Source organism: Salvia splendens, unplaced genomic scaffold (assembly GCF_004379255.2).
Source record: "Salvia splendens isolate huo1 unplaced genomic scaffold, SspV2 ctg687, whole genome shotgun sequence".
In the NCBI taxonomy this organism is placed as follows: domain Eukaryota; kingdom Viridiplantae; phylum Streptophyta; class Magnoliopsida; order Lamiales; family Lamiaceae; genus Salvia; species Salvia splendens.
In genome coordinates, this window is record NW_024599353.1 from 1 (window position 1) to 19,800 (window position 19,800).

The following is a 19,800-nucleotide window of genomic DNA, read 5'->3' on the forward strand; positions in this document are numbered from 1 at the left end:
TTGGATACGACATGCGGCGTACCTTTGATATCGGACGTAGGGAATTCTTGGCGAATATTGTCCTCGCATTTTTGGAGGTAGCCGGACCGAAACCCGTTGTCGGATTTCCACCCCCAAGCAACTAGTTCAACCAACGTCGGCTGCCAAGATTTCTTCCTCCCTATGCGACCAGATCTGACGAGTACAGCCCCCCTTCTTAAATTTTCAACGGATCTTCTCCGGGTTACCTGGAAACGATGGTGAATAGAGTTACTGTAACGAACTCACAAGCTAAAGAAATAAAAGCATTGCTTCGAATACAAATGTACACACCTGATGGACCCCCACCTCCTATGCCATCGGCACCCAAACCAACAAACGCGTTCAATATTACACACACAATTTCAATGGACATAGTAAGAGAATAGCATGCATCAATAAACGTCGGTGGTCGATACCTCAGTCGTTCAACACTCCGAATGTAGTCAAGTTCCAGCTGTAGCACGCCTCGTGTTGAAGAAGATTGTTGCCCGCGAATTGTTGAAAATCATTTTGGAGGGGATTTCAAGTATTTCGTTTCGATTTAGCAAGCACAAGTGTGGGGCATATATGGGAGAGCAGCTAAAAGTGGAGGACAAATTAGTCCAATGACATGCATATATCAAGTCAACAAACACCTTTTTAGGGTTCACCAACACTACCAATTACATACGCGATTGTGGGCCCAACCACATTTAATTCAGGCCGGGATTATTACACGGAAAAACAATTGAGGTCAACCGAACATGCCCTTAGTGTCATAGATGGATATCCGTACCTCCTAAAAAGACGAGACTACACTCTTGTCTTCTACACGAGAATCATATATCTCGCTCATTTATTCTCGCTCATTTTTCTAGCGTTTTCTTAAAGAAGTAAGCAACGTGCCACCAACGTTATCGTTTCTGGTCGTAGGAAGCTACGTTTTGGGGTTCACATTCAGGGCTGAGTAGACGAACCAACAAAGCTGTGGATGCGCTCATAGAGACAGCACCACAAGCAGCCCACCTAAGAGTTCGAGGAACTGTTATTCTAGGACCTGCATTGCCAACAAAACAACAAATATCAATCAACTCATTAAAAAATGATTGGAAGAGATGGAGCCTCAAATTATGTAATAATAATAAAATTAACAAAATTAAATAGCAGGCAATAGTAGTGAAAAGTATTGAACATTGTTTATCAAGCAATTTGTAGAAAACTCAATCAAAACTTGCATTAAGGTTCCTTGATTTTCCGGACATTGTAAATACTATATATAGACTGATCAACCCCGGGGAAGTGTTGACATTGACTCAATACCAAAGAAAAGGACTAAGTTGCCAAATTAAATTTTAAATCAATCATGAAAATCGTGAGTATTCATCTTTTTCAAAATTTCATACAGTTGCATGAGTCTCAATCCACACTTTGTATCTCATGCATCCCTTCAACTCAGCTTTAAAGAATATTCCACAACACAATCAGTTCACTTCATGAATAAAAGAGGCCGAAAAAAATGAAGCCGAACAGGATAAAATAATTGGTAAACTTTCTCTCTGCCTTGGCACAGCACTGAAGAGCCAAGCATTATGCCAAAAAGAAAATAAAAGGCCATTTGTTCCCAGCAAATAGAAACAGTTAATAACAAGAAACACTAAGCGAGGATAAGTAAAGGCATACATACCATAATACAAGCGGCAGAGAGTCCAAAAGCCCAATGCTCCTCCAACTGAACAAATTCCAGCAGTGTGCCTCATCAGCCGTGAACAAGGCTTTGCATCCGAACGCATCAATTCTCCATCAGAGAATCCAAGCATGCGCCTTAGAGCCATTGTCTATTTTCTCCTTCAGTTTGATACATAATATTCAAAAGGCAATAATGTCCAATGGTTGTAAGTTCATATTTCCTTAATATCAATCGCCTATTTCATAGTGGAAATGACAAATTTGCAGCACACATACTTGTAGAATGAATAATTACAAGAACTAAGTATCTTAGAATATATCTACTACGAAGAGCATCAAGTTTTTGGCTTGTTATTATTGGTGGGAGTATATCTACTAGATATGAATCCATAGCTAACTTATAAAGAAAAGAACATTGTAACAATAGAGTAGAAGGCCACTGACTAAATACAATTTTGCTAGCATTCTAAGCATCATAGAGTGTTTACTCAAGAAGCCCAATCTCCAAGTCCTCATCTTTCAAGCACCCTCTAAGTTTAACCATGTTACACCAAAGTTGAGCACTAGAACTCTGGCTATTAAGAGAAAGCTCATGGTTCGAATCATTTAACTCATATGATTAGACCCACAAAATAGAAATAGGGCAAGCTGCAGTCAACGAACAAAGACAACCAATCTTAAAGCAACAAATGATTGTTATCAATTTTACACACAAATTTGCAATTCAGCTCAAAATCAATTAAATCAGAAGAAATGCCTACAAAAAATCCCTATTTCTCTCCATTGATAATCTCTCCATCAATTAGAAAATCCATGGAATAAGATATGAGATAGTATTTCCTCAATTACGTAAAAAATCAAACCTGGAACTCGCGGTAGCCGCGAACACAACAAAAATCTGATCTTGGAAGGAAATTGATTGGGAGGGAATGAAAAAAGTATGATTGGAAAGGATTTGGAATCGAGGAGGAGAGAGACCTGAATCCTTTCTACTGGTATAAAAGTATAAACTGTTGATGTGAATTTGAGAGGGGGAAACTGAAATAATACTCTCCCGTCCAAGTTACTTGACTCGTATTCTTTTTTGGTTGTCCCAAGTCACTTGAGTCATTTTTCTTTTTGGGTAAGAAACGTGGGACGGAGGGAGCAGTAGTTATGGCTTGTGGTAAGCTAGCTAGTAGCGCTTCTTTGTTTACTGCAATTATTTTTTATATTTAATCAAATTATAATCATGAAATTAATTAGTATCTAATAAAAACCTAGTGAATAGTGGTTGATCATGTATAATGTCAGCTTTAAAAAGTAAGATGTAGTAATAGGCTATATGTTTTTTAGTTGTGATATTTACTTTGTTTATTTAACTAAAGACAAGAGTATAAGGTCGGTCATCTCCAACCATTTACGCCAAATTCAAACTCTTTTTGAGTATATGTTAAACTAAAAAGTAGTTTTACTCCAACCATTTACGTCATATTTAAAATTTACATCATTTTTGGATATTTGTCTCTCAAAAATTTTGCAGTAACACCAAATATGGTGATATTCCATTGAAAATCCCAAAAATGGGTATGCGTTTAGTGTATGGTTGGAGAAATTGTGTATCCCAAAATGAGTTTTGGTGTATGATTGGAGATGATCTAAAGCCATTGAGACAACATATTAATGACGAAATTAAGCGTTTATAACAAAAATATTAGTGAAAAAAATTAACTACACACTTTATACTACTACTACTATATTCCATGAGTGACAAAAAATCATAGAACAATTGTAATAATTTAAAACCTATCAAACAAAATGATACTATTGTTAAACAAACAACAACATTGAATGCCAAATTGAAGAGTTTTTGGCTCCTAAATCGTTGCCACCAAATAAATCATGTAGTAGATGGGAGCAAGTTTTGGTATTGATCTAGATGATCATTAGGTTCATCATAAGATTGTATTTGTGTGGGGGCCCCACAAAGCATTCCTCCAGAGTTTGGAAAGTAAAGCAGGGTTATTGAAAGAGCACAAATAATCATCAACAACCCCATAATTGATATTCCACTTTGTGTAGACATATTATTTGTGCCTGAAAACAGCAAATATTGTGTAAATACTGCGCCTATTGTTCCACCACTGCCTGTCATGCCTGAAATTACTCCAAGATATCTGGAAAAAAATAAAAATGTTAAATTCTTCAATTTATTGCCAAGATATCTTTATTTTTCGTTAAAAAAAAGAGTGTTATCATAATCTACCTGGTTATTATTCGCTGTGGGTACGAGTTAATGTGTTTATCATTGATACGATAATCTTTGAGAGCTGTTTTATTAAAGTATTTTAATTGGAGTATCAAAATTTTGTGATTTAAATGACTATTGTCGAACCTGGTGGAAACGAAGGGCACGACTCCAAAGGTAAGCCCCGAAGCCGCTTGCACAAAAAACGAGAAGCAACACATCACCATAATCGAACCCCACAAGGTGTTGAGGCGCCCTAGCCAAAAACAAAGCACCCCGGCCACCGTCATCACGGCCCACAAGCTCCACAACCGCCCCCTCATCCCGAACCTCCGCCCCATCGCATCCGATGCAATCCCTCCCGCCGGCCGCGACACCACATTGGCTAGCCCAAAACTCGCCGCTATCGTCCCAGCCGCCGCCATATCGACCCCAAACCTCTTGTAGAAATATTCCGCAATAATATTATCCGTAGTTAATTCCACCCCGAAGCAGAATGCATATGTCAGCCCTAAAATCCACCCTCGGTAATTCCTGAGCCCGCCGAATAAAACCGTCGCTAAGGAATTTACCGACGGATCATGTTTCCGGATCCGTTGGTATTTTCCACAAGGGAGGTCCTGGCCGAAGGCCAATACCAAGATCGCTGTCCCGGCCTGGAAAACGGCCGGGACAGCGAACGCCGCGCGCCAGGCGGTGGAGGAGGGGAGGCGCGTGGCGAGGAGGGAGTAGATCAAGGGCATGAGGAGCTGCGTGAGGCCGGAGCCGACGTTGGCCCAGCCGGCGGCGACGGCGTTGGCGACGCCGACGACGTTGCCGGCGAACATGGAGGTCATCCAGAACTGGCAGGCGACGAAGTTGGCGAGGGAGAGGCCGATGAGGAAGCGGGCGGCGACGAAGGCGGCTGGGGAGGAGACGAAGGCGAGGGAGAGGACGGCCGGGCGGTGGCGAGGGAGACGGCGGCGGAGGCGGCGCGGGGGCCGAAGAGGTCGCAGGCGGGGCCCATGGCGAGGCGGGAGAGGACGGATCCGGCGAAGGCGGCTGCGCCGGCGGCGCCGACGTCGGCGTCGGAGAGGTGGAGGTCGCGGCGGATGGCGGGGAGGAGGGGAGGGACGGAGAAGGTGGAGAAGAAGCAGGAGAAGAGGGAGAGCCAGGCGAGGTGGAAGGCGAGCATGTGAGGAGAGGGAGAGAGGGAAAATGGCCGGAATTCGGTGGAGCGGTGGAGGGAGTCGACGGCAGCGGCGGCGGCGGTGGTTTTGGAGGGAGATTCTTCCATGGCTATAAATAAATGATTATTTGTATTTTTTTTTGTTTTTGAATAGATAGTAATATGATTTTGAATTTATTAATTCATAGGAAACATTCTCTTTTATAAACAAAACTTTGATAGAGACTATTTTTTGTAGTAGTATTTTGACTTCAAGATTTTAAGAAGATAAAATTTTCTAATTTAAATTTGTGATATAGTTTTGCAAGAAAATGTAAAAAAATCAATAATTTTATTTTAAAAAAAAATAAAAACGGTTTGTTTGGTGAGATATTAGAAGTAAAAAATATTGCCAATCATTTTCCATAGAACCACAAATGAATTTGAATTTGCCTGTTTGAATTCTTGGATGTTGGTATCGTATATTGGACTAGTACACATTTTGAGAATTTAATGTACATTTTTTTGTAAGTTTTGATATATACATATAGGGAATTTGAGTATTGGTGTGGATGTATTTATATTGTTTATTTGGTAATAATATTTTTATAAATCAAAAAAATGTCCATCCAAAGAGATGATACGTTTTGGGTTCTCAATGTCCATCACTAACAATTTCGATTTCGTGAAAAACTCTAAATTAATCATAATTAGTATAAATATGATCCACAATTATAAAAACCCAAAACTCAAAAGTAACATAATTGTCTAACCTATATAAGCATTCAAAACTCAAAATAATAGTGCACATGTAATCGACATCAAAGTTTATCTATAGCTCTATTTTAATTTATTTTATTTTATTTTTAAAGAACACTATTTTTGTACAAAATAATCTTAAATAATGTCAAACTTCATAATTTGTCCGGTTGATTTATAATAGTGGGACATACCATAATTTTGATCATATTTTAGTAATTTTTCCCAAGCAATTTGCCATATTCATTCATGAGAACTCACAACCGTTACTTTCGATACGATAACTCGCAAACCACATGAGATAAACTTAATTTAATTATGAAATTAGTATAATGGTATTGAAAACAAATTAAATTAAAAGATGCAAATTTTATTGCGATAGTAGGAGTAAACAAAAAAAAATACTCACTTAATCCCACTTTATTCGAAGCATTTATGTTTATGGGATTTAATTGAAGCGTTTCCAACATAAAAACATTACTAATTCATTTACTTTATAACTTTGTATTATAGATCAAATAGAGTGAGACAAACAAACGGAATAGAGAGTGGTATATAAATCGATAGGTGTAATAGTATTGATCGATTGATTCGATTTTGTTTTTATTTGGGGTAGTTAGCTACTCTATAATCTCAAGGCTTTACCCAAACTATTCATGTTCAAATTGAATTGTTAGATTTAATCTAATTTAGTCAATATATATGATGTCTATATACCGTTGCTTTCCACTTTCAATCAAAATCAAATTAATTTCCAAAACAACTGACGCCGACTACTAGTACACCAGAATATTCCCAGAGTTTTTATTTTGTTAAAACTACTAAATATTACAAGAAATTTCATTAGTTATCTTGACTAGTTTTAATTGTTTTTTTCGCTTTTAAACCTTGAATCATCCAGTATAATTATAAATTTAAAATAAATTATTTTAATCTTATCCATCCATTTTATTTATTTATTTGAGGTTACTTTTTCACACTTTATACTTTAACCTATACCTATATGTGTGAAGACAAAAGAGGTCATAGACGTAGTTCAGAAAATAAAAACAGCAACAAAAAAGTAGTAATAAAGCAAAATGATAACAATATATGATTACATTATCCGTCAATCCTAATTCACCATAGCTAGATTATAACCACTTTTCTATTATAAATATATGTACTATTATTTTCTAAATTGTATTAAAAAATAATAATCAACTTCTATATGGCTAACCATAACCAGTTGGGCAGATGATTTTCGTATATTTTCTTCATTTGTAATCACTTGTGTTTTATTCAGTAACCCGAAAATCACTATCTTTTAATGTATATCGGGTAAAATTTAGCCCAATGTACATTAACCTACAAATCACACTTTGATGAACGAGAAATGACAGGCTAAGCTTCTGAGCCTGTCAAATTGGATATCCGCGGATACCCGATCCCGAAATTTCCAAAATCCAATACCCGATACCCGACCCGAATTTGATTTCAGGTACCCGGATACCTGACTCGGGTATCCAGTCCCGAAAAATCGGGTACCAATCCCGATTGTGATTTATTTTTCATTTTTGGAAATTATTTCAAACTTTTAGAATTTATAATTTAATTCGAATTTAATACAAAATTGAAGTAGTATTCAAGAGAAAATAACTACAAATTTTTAGAAATGCAAAATTCTTGTAGTAGTTCGAATTTAAGAGAAATAACTACAAACTTTTAGGAATACAAAATTCCTGTAGTAGTTCGAATTTAAAAGAAATAATTACAAACTTTAAACAATACAATATTCATAAGTTAACATATTAACCTCTTTCATCAATCCACAATAAGTCAATAACCATCAAAATTCATAAGTTCAAACATCCATCCCTTATAAACATCACAATTAAATAATTCATAATAATCTAGATCTAACAATAACATCATCAAATATTCAAACTTCAAAATATCACAAATCAATGATATTAAAAAATAATTACAAATTAAATTACATATCTTATAGGCTAACTATTAGGTATTAATTAAAATGTATTAAGAAATTAAATTACATTTAATTATAATATAAACATAATTTATCATTTTTAAAAAATAAATCGGATAATTTGGGTATACCCGATCGGATATCGGGTAACCCGATACCCAATAATCCAAAATTCTCATTACTCGATCCCGATCCGATACCCGAAAAATTGGATTTTGGGTATCCAATTATCTGACTTTTTCGGGTTTGGATATCGGATATCCAATATCCGATACGATATCCATTTTGACTGCCCTCCGATATCCATTTTGACTGCCCTAGCTCAGACTTATAAAATCATTAGTGACGTCGAACCCGATTACCCGATTAGATAGCCTGGCCCGGCCCGGCCCAATAAGCTGTTGCCCAAAACGGAGTTGGGATTGAATTTGCCTAACTGCATGGCATGAGGAAAAAAACAAAAAAGGGAGAGTTTTGAAAACAAGCTTTCAAAAAATGTTCAACACTCTGTTTTCGACTAATGCAAGAAAAAACTTGAAAGCATTCACTCGAAGAACCGTTTCTCTGCTGGAAATCTGCACAAACGAGAGGTTAATCAACCATGGAAACGCCTTACACTGCCAATTAATCAAAATGGGACTCTCCTCCCACAAATACATCGCCGTTAAATTGCTGATCATGTATTTAGAGTCGAGGAAATCGAATGAGATTAATCAGATGCTGAAGGAGTTTGACGGCTTCAATTTAGTTGTCCACAACTGTTTAATCACCGCTAATCTTCAATGGGGCGATGCGGCTAATGCGTGCCAATTGTTCGACGAAATGCCTGAGAGAAATGAGGTTTCTTGGACCTCACTGATTTCTGGATTACTGAAGCAGGGAAAAGTGGATGAAGCGATGCATTACTTTGAGAGGAACCCGTTTTCGGATGTGTTTTCATGGACTGCGGTGATAAGTGGGCTTGTTCATAACCGGCTGAGTTTTCGAGGAATGGTGATGTTTAAGGAAATGCTTCGAGTTAGTGTTTTGCCTAATGATGTTACTTTTACTTCTGTGATGAAGGGTTGTGTCGAATTGGGGGATTTTGGATTGGGGATGAGTGTTTTGGGGTTGATTGTGAATCTTGGTTTTGAGGGAAATGTGTGTGTGTTGAATTCTCTGGTTACCTTTTTTCTGAGGTTGGGACGCATTGAATTTGCGAGGAAGACATTTGATATGATGGAAGTGAAAGATGTTGTTTCGTGGACGACGATGCTGGACATGTACGTTGAGATGGGCGAAATGGGAGAGGCGCGACGTGTGTTTGATGAGATGCCGGAGAGGAATGAAGTTGCGTGGAGTGCTATGATAGCGAGATTGAGCCAGAGTGGTGACTGGGAGGAGGCGGCAAGGCTGTTCGAGGAGATGGTTCGTTGTGGCTTCAAGCCGAATATCTCTTGCTATTCTAGTGTGATCAGTGCATTGGCTAGCTTAAAGGCTTTGCAAGGTGGAAGGAGCATTCATGGACTTATGTTGAAGAGTGGTGTGGATATGAACGTTTTTGTTGGTTGCTCGCTTATCGACTTGTACTGTAAATGTGGGAGTAGTGACGATGGGCGTTTGGTGTTTGATGCACTTCCACACAAGAATGTTGTGTGTTGGAACTCGATGGTGTCTGGTTACAGTTCGAATGGCATGATTTCGGAAGCTATGGAGGTGTTTAACCGCATGCCTCAGAGGAATAACGTGTCTTGGAACTCGTTGATCGCAGGCCATTCAGGTGTGGAGGATTTTGATGAGGCGTTTGAGGTCTTCCACCGGATGATCTTGTGTGGAGAGCAACCGAGTAAGTTCTCTTTCTCGAGCATATTAAGAGTTTGCGCGAGCTTGGCCTCGTTGGAGAGAGGCAAGTATGCACACACGAAAGCCCTCAAACTTGGCTTTCAGTGTGATATCTTTGTTGACACCGCGCTCTTAGACATGTACGCGAAATCTGGAGAAATCACAAGCTCTGTGAGGATCTTTAACCGGATGAAAAACAAGAACGACGTCGTCTGGACAGCTATGATCCAAGGGCTTGCTGAGAACGGATTCGCAGAGGAATCGCTTCAACGCTTCGAAGAAATGGGAACCGCCTCATCTGTCGCGCCAAATGAGCTCATATTTTTGTCAGTGTTGTTTGCTTGCTCTCATTCTGGTCTTGTCGAAAAAGGGCTTGCTTACTTCGACTCGATGGAGAAGGTCTACGGAATCAGGCCGAACCAGAGGCACTATACGTGTGTTGTGGACATGCTGTCTCGAGCAGGGCGTCTCCGTGAGGCGGAGGAGTTCATAGCGAGCATGCCATGTGAACCTGAGGCGAACGCGTGGTCTGCTCTGCTCAGCGGCTGCAGAACCTATGGGGACGAGGAGTTGGGCTCGAGGGCGTCTGTGAAGCTCGCAGAGCTTGCGGAGGCGAAGCCTGGGGCGTATGTCCTCCTGTCGAATAGCTATGCTTCGGGAGGGCGATGGGTCGATGCGATGAACATGAGAGACGTGATGAGCCGGAAGGGGATCAAGAAGAGTGGGGGTTGCAGTTGGATGGAGCTGAGAAACAGAGTGCATCTGTTTTATTCACAGGATGAAACTCATGATCAATGGAGAGAAATGCAATGGATTTTGCAGCTGTTGAATACTGAAAGAGAATCATATTTTTGAATATCCCTTTTGTGATATACATATATCTTGAGGTGAATTGAGCTTGTGAATCAAGAAACTGCACACAGTTTTGAGTGAAAATTGTGAATTTGAACATCTTTTTGTAGTAAAGAAACGGAATTTTGGAGTTGAGAGGTATATATTCTAGTGCATTTTTAAGAGTTGTTATTCTTGGATTAGGCATACCAATTTGTTTTGAAATGTCATTTTTAACTTTTAAGGTACGCAAAACGATGCACTTTATATGGCCGGACCCGAGGCGTGGCCGAGGGAATGGCGGTGGATGGGCCAGCTGCGTGGACTGCCGGTCCAAGCGACACGACAAAGCCCAATCCGGTAATTTGTGACTCGACTAATGTGGATATTTGAGGTCTAATTTGAAAAACTGATACTTCATCCGTCCCGCCATAAGTAATTGATTTCATTTGGAGACGGAATTTAAGAAAAATGATATTTATTGAGTTAAGTGAGGATTATATACTGAGAGATGAAAAAGTAAGAAAGTTAAAAGAAAAAATAAGTAATAAAGATTGTATAAAGTAAGAGAGAGAAAATATGTTATTTTTTTGCGAAAAAAAGAAAATCAATCACTTTCGGCGGTGGGATAGAGGGAGTATGAAACATGGATATATTGTTATTTAAAAATGTTAGGTGAATCAGACTCATTTAGGGCTCCACAGTTAGGTGAATCACAATATTACAATATTATAAATATATTGATATTTTAAAATGTTTGGTGAATCACAATAGCCAACATTGACTTTGAAGTTCTCTGTATAAACTCTTTAACTTAGTTTTCTCAGATCCATTTTCTGGCATTATCATTATCATTCTGTGTGTGCATTTGTAGAGAGAGTTGTTAATCATGGCTGCTTATGGAGCTCTGGTTTCTCTTATGAATATCATCGAAACCCTCAAGAAACATCCTTCCCCTCCCATTTCTATCAACGAAAAACAAGTTCAATCCCTCACTCAAAACATTACCTTCTTGCAGGATTTTCTTGATTGCTATATTTCCCCTTTTGCTGAGAGCCACGAAGCTGATCCATTGGAGCGTCGCATTGCTGATGCAGTTTACGCGGCTGAGGATGTTATCGAATCCCATATTGTGGATCAAATTCACAGTGGATCCACAATCGTTGCAGATCATGACTTCTATCACAATCTACAGAAAGTGATAGAAGAAATGGATCTGATCAACAAAGAGGTGAAGAGCATTCCAGTTGAAGCTCAGACCAAGCAGAAACCCGTTGCTGCCTTGGCGGCGTCTTCTCCTACTGTGAAAGAAAGCGTGATCGTGGGCTCTGACGAAGTGTTTCATGATGTGTTGGATAAGCTCACCAGTCATCAACTCAACCGCCAGATCATCCCCATCACGGGGATGGGTGGCATTGGTAAGACCACTCTTGCCATGAATCTATTTGAGAATGCACTTGTTAAGGAGCGTTTTGATATTCGTGCTTGGACTACAATTTCTCAAACTTATAATGTTAGAGAATCACTTAGAGAAGTTCTTTATCGAGCTAGTGGACGAGAGTCAAGTAGTGATTTGAGTGAGGATCAATTGGGACAAAACCTATACCAGTTTTTGTTCGGTAGGAGATATCTCGTAATAATGGATGATATGTGGAGCATAGAGGCGTGGGAGAAGATAAAATTTCTCTTTCCTGATAACCAAAATGGAAGTCGAATAATCGTAACAACTAGGCTGTCAGACTTGAGTTCTCAATTGAACGAGTCTTGTATAGTGGGCATGAAATTTCTAGATGAGACTAGTAGTTGGGATTTATTTTGTAAGACAGTGTTTGGGAAAGAAAGTTGTCCAATTGAGTTGGAGAATATTGGAAAGAATATTGTAGCAAATTGTAAAGGACTTCCTTTATCAATTGCTACAATAGGAGGTCTTTTGGCAAAATCTGAGCGCACAAAAGAATGTTGGGAGCGTATAGAGCAAAATTTGAATTCGATTGTTATTAACACTAATGATGGATTTTGCTTGAAAATATTGAGGATGAGCTATATCTATCTGCCAAACTACTTAAAGCCATGCTTTTTGTATATGGGTGTTTTTGAGGAAGACGACCGTATCCGTGTGTCAATGCTTGTGAAGTTATGGGTTTCTGAAGGATTTTTAAAACCAAGGAGTGGAAAATGTTTGGAAACACTTGCACGAGAGTATTTTATGGAATTGGTTGATAGAAATCTCGTTTTAGTTGATGAATTGGGGTCTACTGGAAACGTTAAGTATTGTAAAATTCATGATTTGTTGAGAGATTTGTGTTTAAAAGAAGCTGAAAAGGAAAGATTTTACCATGTCATAGGAGATGATCCTCCGGCCAGTATTAGCGAACGTCGAGTCGTTCTTAAAACTGCAGGGTTGCTAGGATCTTTGTCACATACTCGTTCCATAATATGTCAGTATGACGAAACAGCAAGTGAGGATGATAAAGTTCTGCTGTCTCGCGGTCTTAGATTGTTGAGGACATTCAGGGCATGTGATTTTGAGAGTTATTCCTCAGAAAATGTGTTTGGATTGGTGAACTCACGGTACCTTGCTATCAGTGTTCATGATGAGTCTGAATTCTCTAGTTCAATTGATCTCCTTTGGAATCTACAGACATTGATTGTTAGTTGTTGGAAATATGTTCGTGTACCAAATGAAATTTGGAAACTGCATCAACTTCGGCATCTTGAATTTCCGGAGGGCGAATTGATTCTCCCAAATCCTGCTAGTGAGGATAGTGAGATTGTCATTATGGAGAATCTGCAAACACTCAAAGGAGTTGAGGATTTGTTATTGAATGAGGAGGTGGTTAAAAGAATTCCCAATGTGAAGAAATTGCATTTAATATACCCTTCGGATCAAATGGAGGGAGAAAACTGTCTAAGCTATCTTCAATGCTTCAGTAAATTGGAAAGCTTATGCTGCCTCACCTCTAATCAAAGTGGTGACTTTTGGATGAGGATTAATTTTCCCAACTCTATCAAGAAGTTGGTTGTTGCAAACATTTTGGAAGACATATTGCCTAAAATCGGTTCGTTACCTTTTCTTGAGAAGCTCATATTAAGAAATGGTGTCTTTAGAACCGGCAAGTGGGAAACAATTGAAGGCCAGTTCCAGAAGCTCAAGTTTCTACTGTTGTGGTTTTGTGAAGGTCTAGTAAATTGGATTGTGTCAGACAGCTCCCACTTTCCACTTCTCCAGGAGCTTAGTCTCGATCATTTATCCGAACTCGAAGAAATCCCATCTGAAGTTGGGGAAATAGCAACGCTGAAATCGATTTCGTTGAATTATTGCAGTGAAGCAGTTGTGGAGTCAGCCAAAAAGATAGAAAAAGAACGTGAGGATCTATATGGAGAGCAATTAGACCTTCGGGTGCGTTATAAGAAGATGCCGAAAACCGTGATGGCGATGGGTCGATGCGATGAAGACGAGAGACGTGATGAGCCGGAAGGGGATCAAGAAGAGTGGGGGTTGCAGAATTGTGCTAACATTATTTATGAATCAAGAAGTTGCACAGTTTTGAGTGAAGTGTGAATTTGAACATCTTTTTGTAGTATAAAATTGGAGCTGCTGATAGTTTTGTATCTGAAATTCATAATAGTTGAGAGGTACATATTAGATTTCTGTATAAACTCCTTAATCTAGTTTTCTCAGATCCAATTTCTGACATTATCATGTGCAGATATAACTAAACTTACTTTAACCTATAATTAATTATATGCTAGCCACCCTAACATATCAATGCTATATACTCTCACCATCTCTCAAAAATAGATATTTTAGGGTTGGCATTAGTTATAATACGGAATTGTTATGTATGAGACAGATAAAGAGATCCAGATAGTTAGTAGTGCAATCTCTAATGAAAAAGTTTCCGAAGTTGACTAATTTTGAAAGACGAACCAAAACAGCATTGGTTGTCTACTACGGTTACAGCATTTCGTTTCCCCTTCTTGAGAAGTTCGTATTACACTACGGTTACTTCAAAACAGGCAAGTGGGAAACAGCTGACGGCCAGTTCCCGGCCCTCAAGTTTCTGAAGGTGTGGCGGTTTAGAAGATTGGATTGTGTCGGACAGCTCCCACTTTCCACTTCTCCAGAAGCTTAGCCTCAGCCATTTATTTGAACTCGGAGAAATCCCATCTGAAGTTGGAGAAATAGCAACACTGAGATCGATTTCGTTGGATTATTGCAGTAAAGGGTATCTGCCAAAAAGTTTGTAGAAGAACATGAGGATCTATATGGACAACGATTAGACCTTCGTGTTTGTGATTAGAAGATGTCGAAAACCGTCAAGACCGAGCTAGCTCAGGATGACTTAGTGATCACATTTTTAACCGTTTAATAGAAAGTTTAAGCTTCTGTTTCTTGAATATTGTATGATCTGTGTGTTGTTACTTGTGCTCTCTACTGTAGAGCAAGTATTGTGTTTCTATATAATTTATTCAATCATTTTGAATTTGATAAAAACATTGGACTGCAAAGAGGATTTACAAAGAGAAGATCTTTGGTTTCATGTAATTTTAAGTTTTTGGTTATTATATAAATTGTGGGATTTAAGAATTATTTTTTATTCTTACTTCTTAGATTGTAAAGATTATTATATTTTATAATCTAAAATTAAGTTTATAGGTATTATAGGATAGTATTTACAAATTTATGAGGTTAACGAATATATGAAATTCATTGGCGATTTGGCGATTTTAAAAGATGTATTCTATCTTAAGATGAGTAATATTTTTAGTTTTAGAATGAAAAATTATTTCTATATTTGGAAGTTTTTAAATGTTCAGATAAACTTTCTCCTTGTAGAGATGATATGAAAACAACTTCCAATTTTAACCAACGAATGATTTTTCGTAATTATGATTTTTATTAATAATATTCTATTTTCCTTTTTTACTTTTCATTACTTTAATCTTGTTTAATTTTTATAATTTGGGTTTAACTATTTTAGAAATAATTTTCATGGCTCTTTGCCGGAGTTGTCTTGTATTCCAAAGCAAAGAAGATGAAGCAAAAGCTGCTTAAATTGAACTAGAGCACAAATAAACTGCAAAAAGCTGGTTGCCGGCTCGATTTTCGCCTTAGTAAACGTGCATTCCGACCGGGTTTTCAAGAATAACACAATCCAAATATGTACACAACATGGATATCAGTAGCAAAATACCATCATTAGATCATGTGGAGCAAAACATAATATCAGTAGCAAAATGGCATCATTAGAGATCATGTGGAGCAACAAAAGACACTTTCAAGACCATGTTAAATTGTGCCTACTGCAGCACCAAAACATGTACAGCAAAAATTTGCCCACCCTAGAAAAGTTTACGGGGTTCGACCATGACACATGTCGGGTCAGGCCCAAACAGGTTGATCTTCCCTCGATGGTTCAGTTGGTGCATCGTTGCCATCCTCTTTGTGGTCAGTGTTGTGTCCGTGATCCAGTCCATTTCCTGATTGCATGGCTGCAGCATCAGATTTAATTGATTGAGCCGCTGCCATCATAGTTTCGTGAAAACTGCGCTGGTTGGTGGCGGCTCCATCAAATTTCTCTGCGCTTGAGTCCTTACTAGCCCAGTCTGAATTCCGGTTGGGGCTTCTGCTGCGGCTTCTATCTTTATTATAGGAAGCAGCCATCATGCTCTCGTGAAAGCTCTTCTGATGAAAGCTTCCAGTAGCGTTTGAGTTATGACCGAACGACCCAGAACCATACCTGCGAGAATACGAAGATGATACTGAATTGAGTGCCAACATATATCAAATATGCTTCAGATGATCTATAATCCGTCGAAAGGAAAGAAAAGAACATATACTTGTCCTGTCTATCAGGAGATGATGGTGCTCCCCAACTTCCCCTTCCTCCGCTGCTGCCCCTTCCACCGTAGGGAGAGTCATTACGTCCACCATAGGAAGAATCATTACGTCCACTGAATCCAACATCGCGTCCGGAAGATCCAGAGCCCCACTGGCGCCTTCCTCTTCCCATCCCACCACCACGTGATGCCATTTCACGAAGTTCAGCAGGGACATTTTGATTCGCTCCTTCCAGAATTTTGACAAGATCGGAAGCATGTCTTGCATCCTGATCACCGAAAAAAGTGTAAGCCTCTCCAGTGGCACCTGCCCGACCAGTTCTTCCAATTCTGTGTACATAATCCTCGACTCCCGTTGGGAAGTCATAGTTTACTACAACCCTGTAATAAAATTGAGACTTACATTACATCAGATGAATCACAAATAAAATACACACCAAATGGTGCCAGATCATCAGATTAATACGAGTGCAACGGACAGATTTTCTTCCAGAACTAACAAAATCGACTGCAGATAAGTAAACAAAAAACTATAATGTACAGAAGGTAAACATATCCAGTAGGGCACTCATTATCAGGATTCATGCATGTGATGAAGTATATCCTAACGACTGATTTAGGCCTAATTATCAATTTAACAACTACCAACCTAATATCCTTAACGTCCAATCCACGTGCAGCAACATCAGTGGCTACAAGCACAGGGGCCTTTCCAGTGCGAAATTCATTCAGCACATGATCCCTTTCACCCTGACATTTGTCACCGTGAATAGCAGCAGCTCCAAATTGCCTATATAGGTTTTCAGCAAGGATATCGCACATTTCTTAGTAGAGCAAAAGATAATTATCTTTGATCCTGGTTGTTGAGACCTTAATATCTGTTCCAAACGACGACGCTTATCCATTTGTGATATAACTTCAATATGCTGTTACATTAAGACAAAAATCAAGTTAATTCAAGAATTGATTAAACCTCATATGCAGCCAAACAGGAGAAAACTATACTGTGTTTTTAAGAAAATAAAATGTAAGTAAGAAAGTAAACTTTACCTGGGTTATTGACTTGTTGGCAACAAGCTCATCAGAATTTCCAATATTAACCTGAACAGGGTTCGTCAGTAGATCAGCAGCAATTTTTCGCACCTCCTTTGGCCATGTTGCCGTGTACATCAAGGTTTGCCTACGTGGAGGCACCTCCTTCACAATTTTCCTTATTGGGGTTCAAAGCCCATATCTAGCATCCTGTCTGCCTCATCCAACACCAAATATGAAATTTGATGGAGATAAACTCGCTTCATCTCCAAAAGATCATTCAATCGACCAGGCGTAGCCACCACAATATCAACACCTCTGTCTAAGTCTTTAATCTGAGGCCCTTTTGGTGCACCCCATATAGACACTGTTATTAAATAAAGAAATGGCAACGGATTCAGCATGAAGCAGACAAATGAGGAAAAATCACAACATTACATATACAATCAATGAAGAAAACCCAAAAGGAAAACAGAATCTCAGGACAACAGAAAAGTCCTCTGTCAATGTGAAATGGATATGATTTCTAAAAAGATATGCAGAAATAGAATACAAGAAATAGTGTACTACTTTAACATAGCCAGGATAAGTCATACCGTGCAAGATATCCTGGATGATTTCCCAAACTTCACTGCTTCATCTTGTATCTGCGTTGCCAACTCTCTTGTTGGCGATAGCACCAAAATAGTTGGACCCATTTTAGGATTATTGCGCTTTTCTTTCAGATGAATAAATCCAGGAATTAAGTAACCCAAAGTCTTCCCAGATCCTGTCTTGGCAATTGCTACTATATCACGACCTTGAATAGCAATTGGCCATGATTGCGCCTGGATTGGAGTTGGAGCAGAAAAACCAGCTTGTTGTGCCTGGGATTTGTGGTGGAGAGAGAGAGAGAGGCAGAGATAAGGGAGCAGAGTAGAAATAAAAAACAAAATGAGAAAAAAAGCTCCGGGATCTCTATGAGCAGAGGTAATGCACTATTGTTCCAAATAGAAGTGGCTAGTCAAGAACTTATCCAAGTTTCCAAGGAAAGAAGAAGAAAGCACCCTCTAGTGAAATCAGGCAATATTTGCTGATGTGATCAAGAGTGAGTGTGATTCTTCTTCTCTTCTGACAAAAGGCCAGGTTATAACATATAAATCACCAGGAATATAATTCCTCAGAGCGACTTACGAAGCCCTTCACATGAATTGAAGGACCTATAAGAGCACTCAAATAACAAGTTCCAGAGGAGTGTGACAGTGTACGACATTTGGCTCCTCCCTGGAGCAAATATCGCACCTGCAACAGAAAGTTTAAATGGAAAAAAGTGCAATCATTATTTCTCTAACTCCTCACTGGATCTCTATTTGCACATGATCATATCATAAAACTATTTGATACACAGTTCTGATTCATTAGAGAAAATCTGTCTATGTAATTCTTGAGATAAGAGTGGTGCCCATACCTCTCTTAAAATCTCCGAGGGAAAACCAGTGGATTGAAATGAGATGAATGGTCGGGGCACATTTCCTCCCTATACAATTGAATACAATAAATAAATTCAGGTATATTGAAAAATAAGTTAACAAATAACAAATCAGAACTAAATAATCAAAAGATAATTACATAGGGAAATAACCACAAAGACAGATGAGGAATAACAGATCCATCATTAAAATAGACTAAGTAAAAAGTAACTAGAAGCCAAAGATGAACAAAGCCACTTCTTTAAATTTGAGTATTCAAATATTACATAAACAACATAAAAGAATGCTTACAGTTACAGTAATTTCATGACGACGACAATATTCCTCGACAGACAACCCAGTTTCTGCACCTTTAGATTCAATAGGTTTATGCACCTCACTTTTTGCCACATTCTGATCGCTTGGCCTGTGATCTGGTCTGTTTCTGGCAGACTAACACATAGTAGCAAAAAAATGAAAATATACACTATGAGGCCATTATACAATACACATGAATCAAGCATTATAGGTTAAATCACATGCCTAAAAATGTGAAGAAATGGTACTAAATTACTACTAAACAATGCAGGTGATATAATATGCATCTCCATATATATATCAGAGAAAAACTTGAAGCACCTGATCAGCTCCTGGATCAGAAGCAGGCTTCGCTGAGCCAGCATTGTTGTTTCCACCTTCATCACGGCACTGTGAGTCCTTTTGAGCAGATGAACCCAAAGCATCACTAGCAACTGCCAAGCTCACAACAGGGGAGGCAACAGCAACAGGTTTCTCATACTGGGTAACGTTGGTCACCGGGTTCCAGAAGTAAAGATTTCCAGTATTACCATCAACCAGTCCTTTCCATGGCTTTGGAAGTGAAGGGTCTTCTGGCGCATACCGTACACCAGCCATATCAAAGCTTCACTCGACGTACCCTGCAACTAATCCAATAACACATAAACCCGATGATCAGAGCAGTATTGACTTTAAACTTCAAAGTAGAAACAGGCAGTAGCAGTAGCTTCAAGCCACA

General features: G+C 38.8%; 3 protein-coding genes, 1 long non-coding RNA gene and 2 pseudogenes across 5 annotated transcripts; 2 read left to right on the forward strand and 4 right to left on the reverse strand.

Annotated features, from left to right (window-relative positions):
* Nucleotides 1-139: 139 nt before the first annotated feature.
* On the reverse strand, nt 140-510 carry LOC121790971. The gene is made up of 3 exons (XR_006048436.1): nt 438-510; nt 313-330; nt 140-227 (listed from the first exon to the last, which is right to left on the reverse strand). It is a non-coding gene; the product is annotated as an uncharacterized LOC121790971 (long non-coding RNA).
* Nucleotides 511-888: 378 nt separating this feature from the next.
* Nucleotides 889-2,695, reverse strand: LOC121790967. 2 transcript variants are annotated; one of them, XM_042189052.1, is made up of 3 exons: nt 2,550-2,695; nt 1,685-1,845; nt 889-1,057 (listed from the first exon to the last, which is right to left on the reverse strand). In XM_042189052.1, exons 2-3 carry the CDS (start codon nt 1,830-1,832, stop codon nt 915-917), a joined length of 291 nt encoding a protein of 96 aa, XP_042044986.1. In that variant the 5' UTR covers nt 1,833-1,845; nt 2,550-2,695; the 3' UTR covers nt 889-914. The 2 variants fall into 2 exon arrangements, with proteins under 2 accessions (XP_042044986.1, XP_042044987.1); XM_042189053.1 differs by lacking the exon at nt 2,550-2,695 and having other exon boundaries at nt 1,685-2,505.
* A 684-nt stretch (nt 2,696-3,379) lies between these two features.
* On the reverse strand, nt 3,380-5,231 carry LOC121790968 (annotated as a pseudogene).
* Nucleotides 5,232-8,245: 3,014 nt separating this feature from the next.
* Nucleotides 8,246-10,464, forward strand: LOC121790970 (pentatricopeptide repeat-containing protein At2g13600-like). The gene has a single exon (XM_042189055.1). The coding sequence runs from the start codon at nt 8,284-8,286 to the stop codon at nt 10,462-10,464; it is 2,181 nt and encodes a 726-aa protein (XP_042044989.1). The 5' UTR covers nt 8,246-8,283.
* A 39-nt stretch (nt 10,465-10,503) lies between these two features.
* On the forward strand, nt 10,504-14,137 carry LOC121790969 (putative late blight resistance protein homolog R1A-10). The gene is made up of 3 exons (XM_042189054.1): nt 10,504-10,599; nt 10,686-10,800; nt 11,459-14,137. The coding sequence occupies exons 2-3, from the start codon at nt 10,738-10,740 to the stop codon at nt 14,000-14,002; spliced, it is 2,607 nt and encodes an 868-aa protein (XP_042044988.1). The 5' UTR covers nt 10,504-10,599; nt 10,686-10,737; the 3' UTR covers nt 14,003-14,137.
* Nucleotides 14,138-15,621: 1,484 nt separating this feature from the next.
* Nucleotides 15,622-19,711, reverse strand: LOC121790966 (annotated as a pseudogene).
* Nucleotides 19,712-19,800: the final 89 nt, after the last annotated feature.

Excerpts from the sequence above, each read along its gene's own strand:
- LOC121790969 (XM_042189054.1), top strand. The coding sequence starts at position 10,738 with ATGGCGGTGGATGGGCCAGCTGCGTGGACTGCCGGTCCAAGCGACACG. Across the intron at positions 10,801-11,458 it reads ACACGACAAAGCCCAATCCG|GATTTTCTTGATTGCTATAT; the intron begins GTAATTTGTGAC and ends ACCTTCTTGCAG.
- LOC121790967 (XM_042189052.1), bottom strand. The coding sequence starts at position 1,832 with ATGGCTCTAAGGCGCATGCTTGGATTCTCTGATGGAGAATTGATGCGT. Across the intron at positions 1,058-1,684 it reads TCTCTGCCGCTTGTATTATG|GTCCTAGAATAACAGTTCCT; the intron begins GTATGTATGCCT and ends TTGGCAATGCAG.
- LOC121790970 (XM_042189055.1), top strand. The coding sequence starts at position 8,284 with ATGTTCAACACTCTGTTTTCGACTAATGCAAGAAAAAACTTGAAAGCA.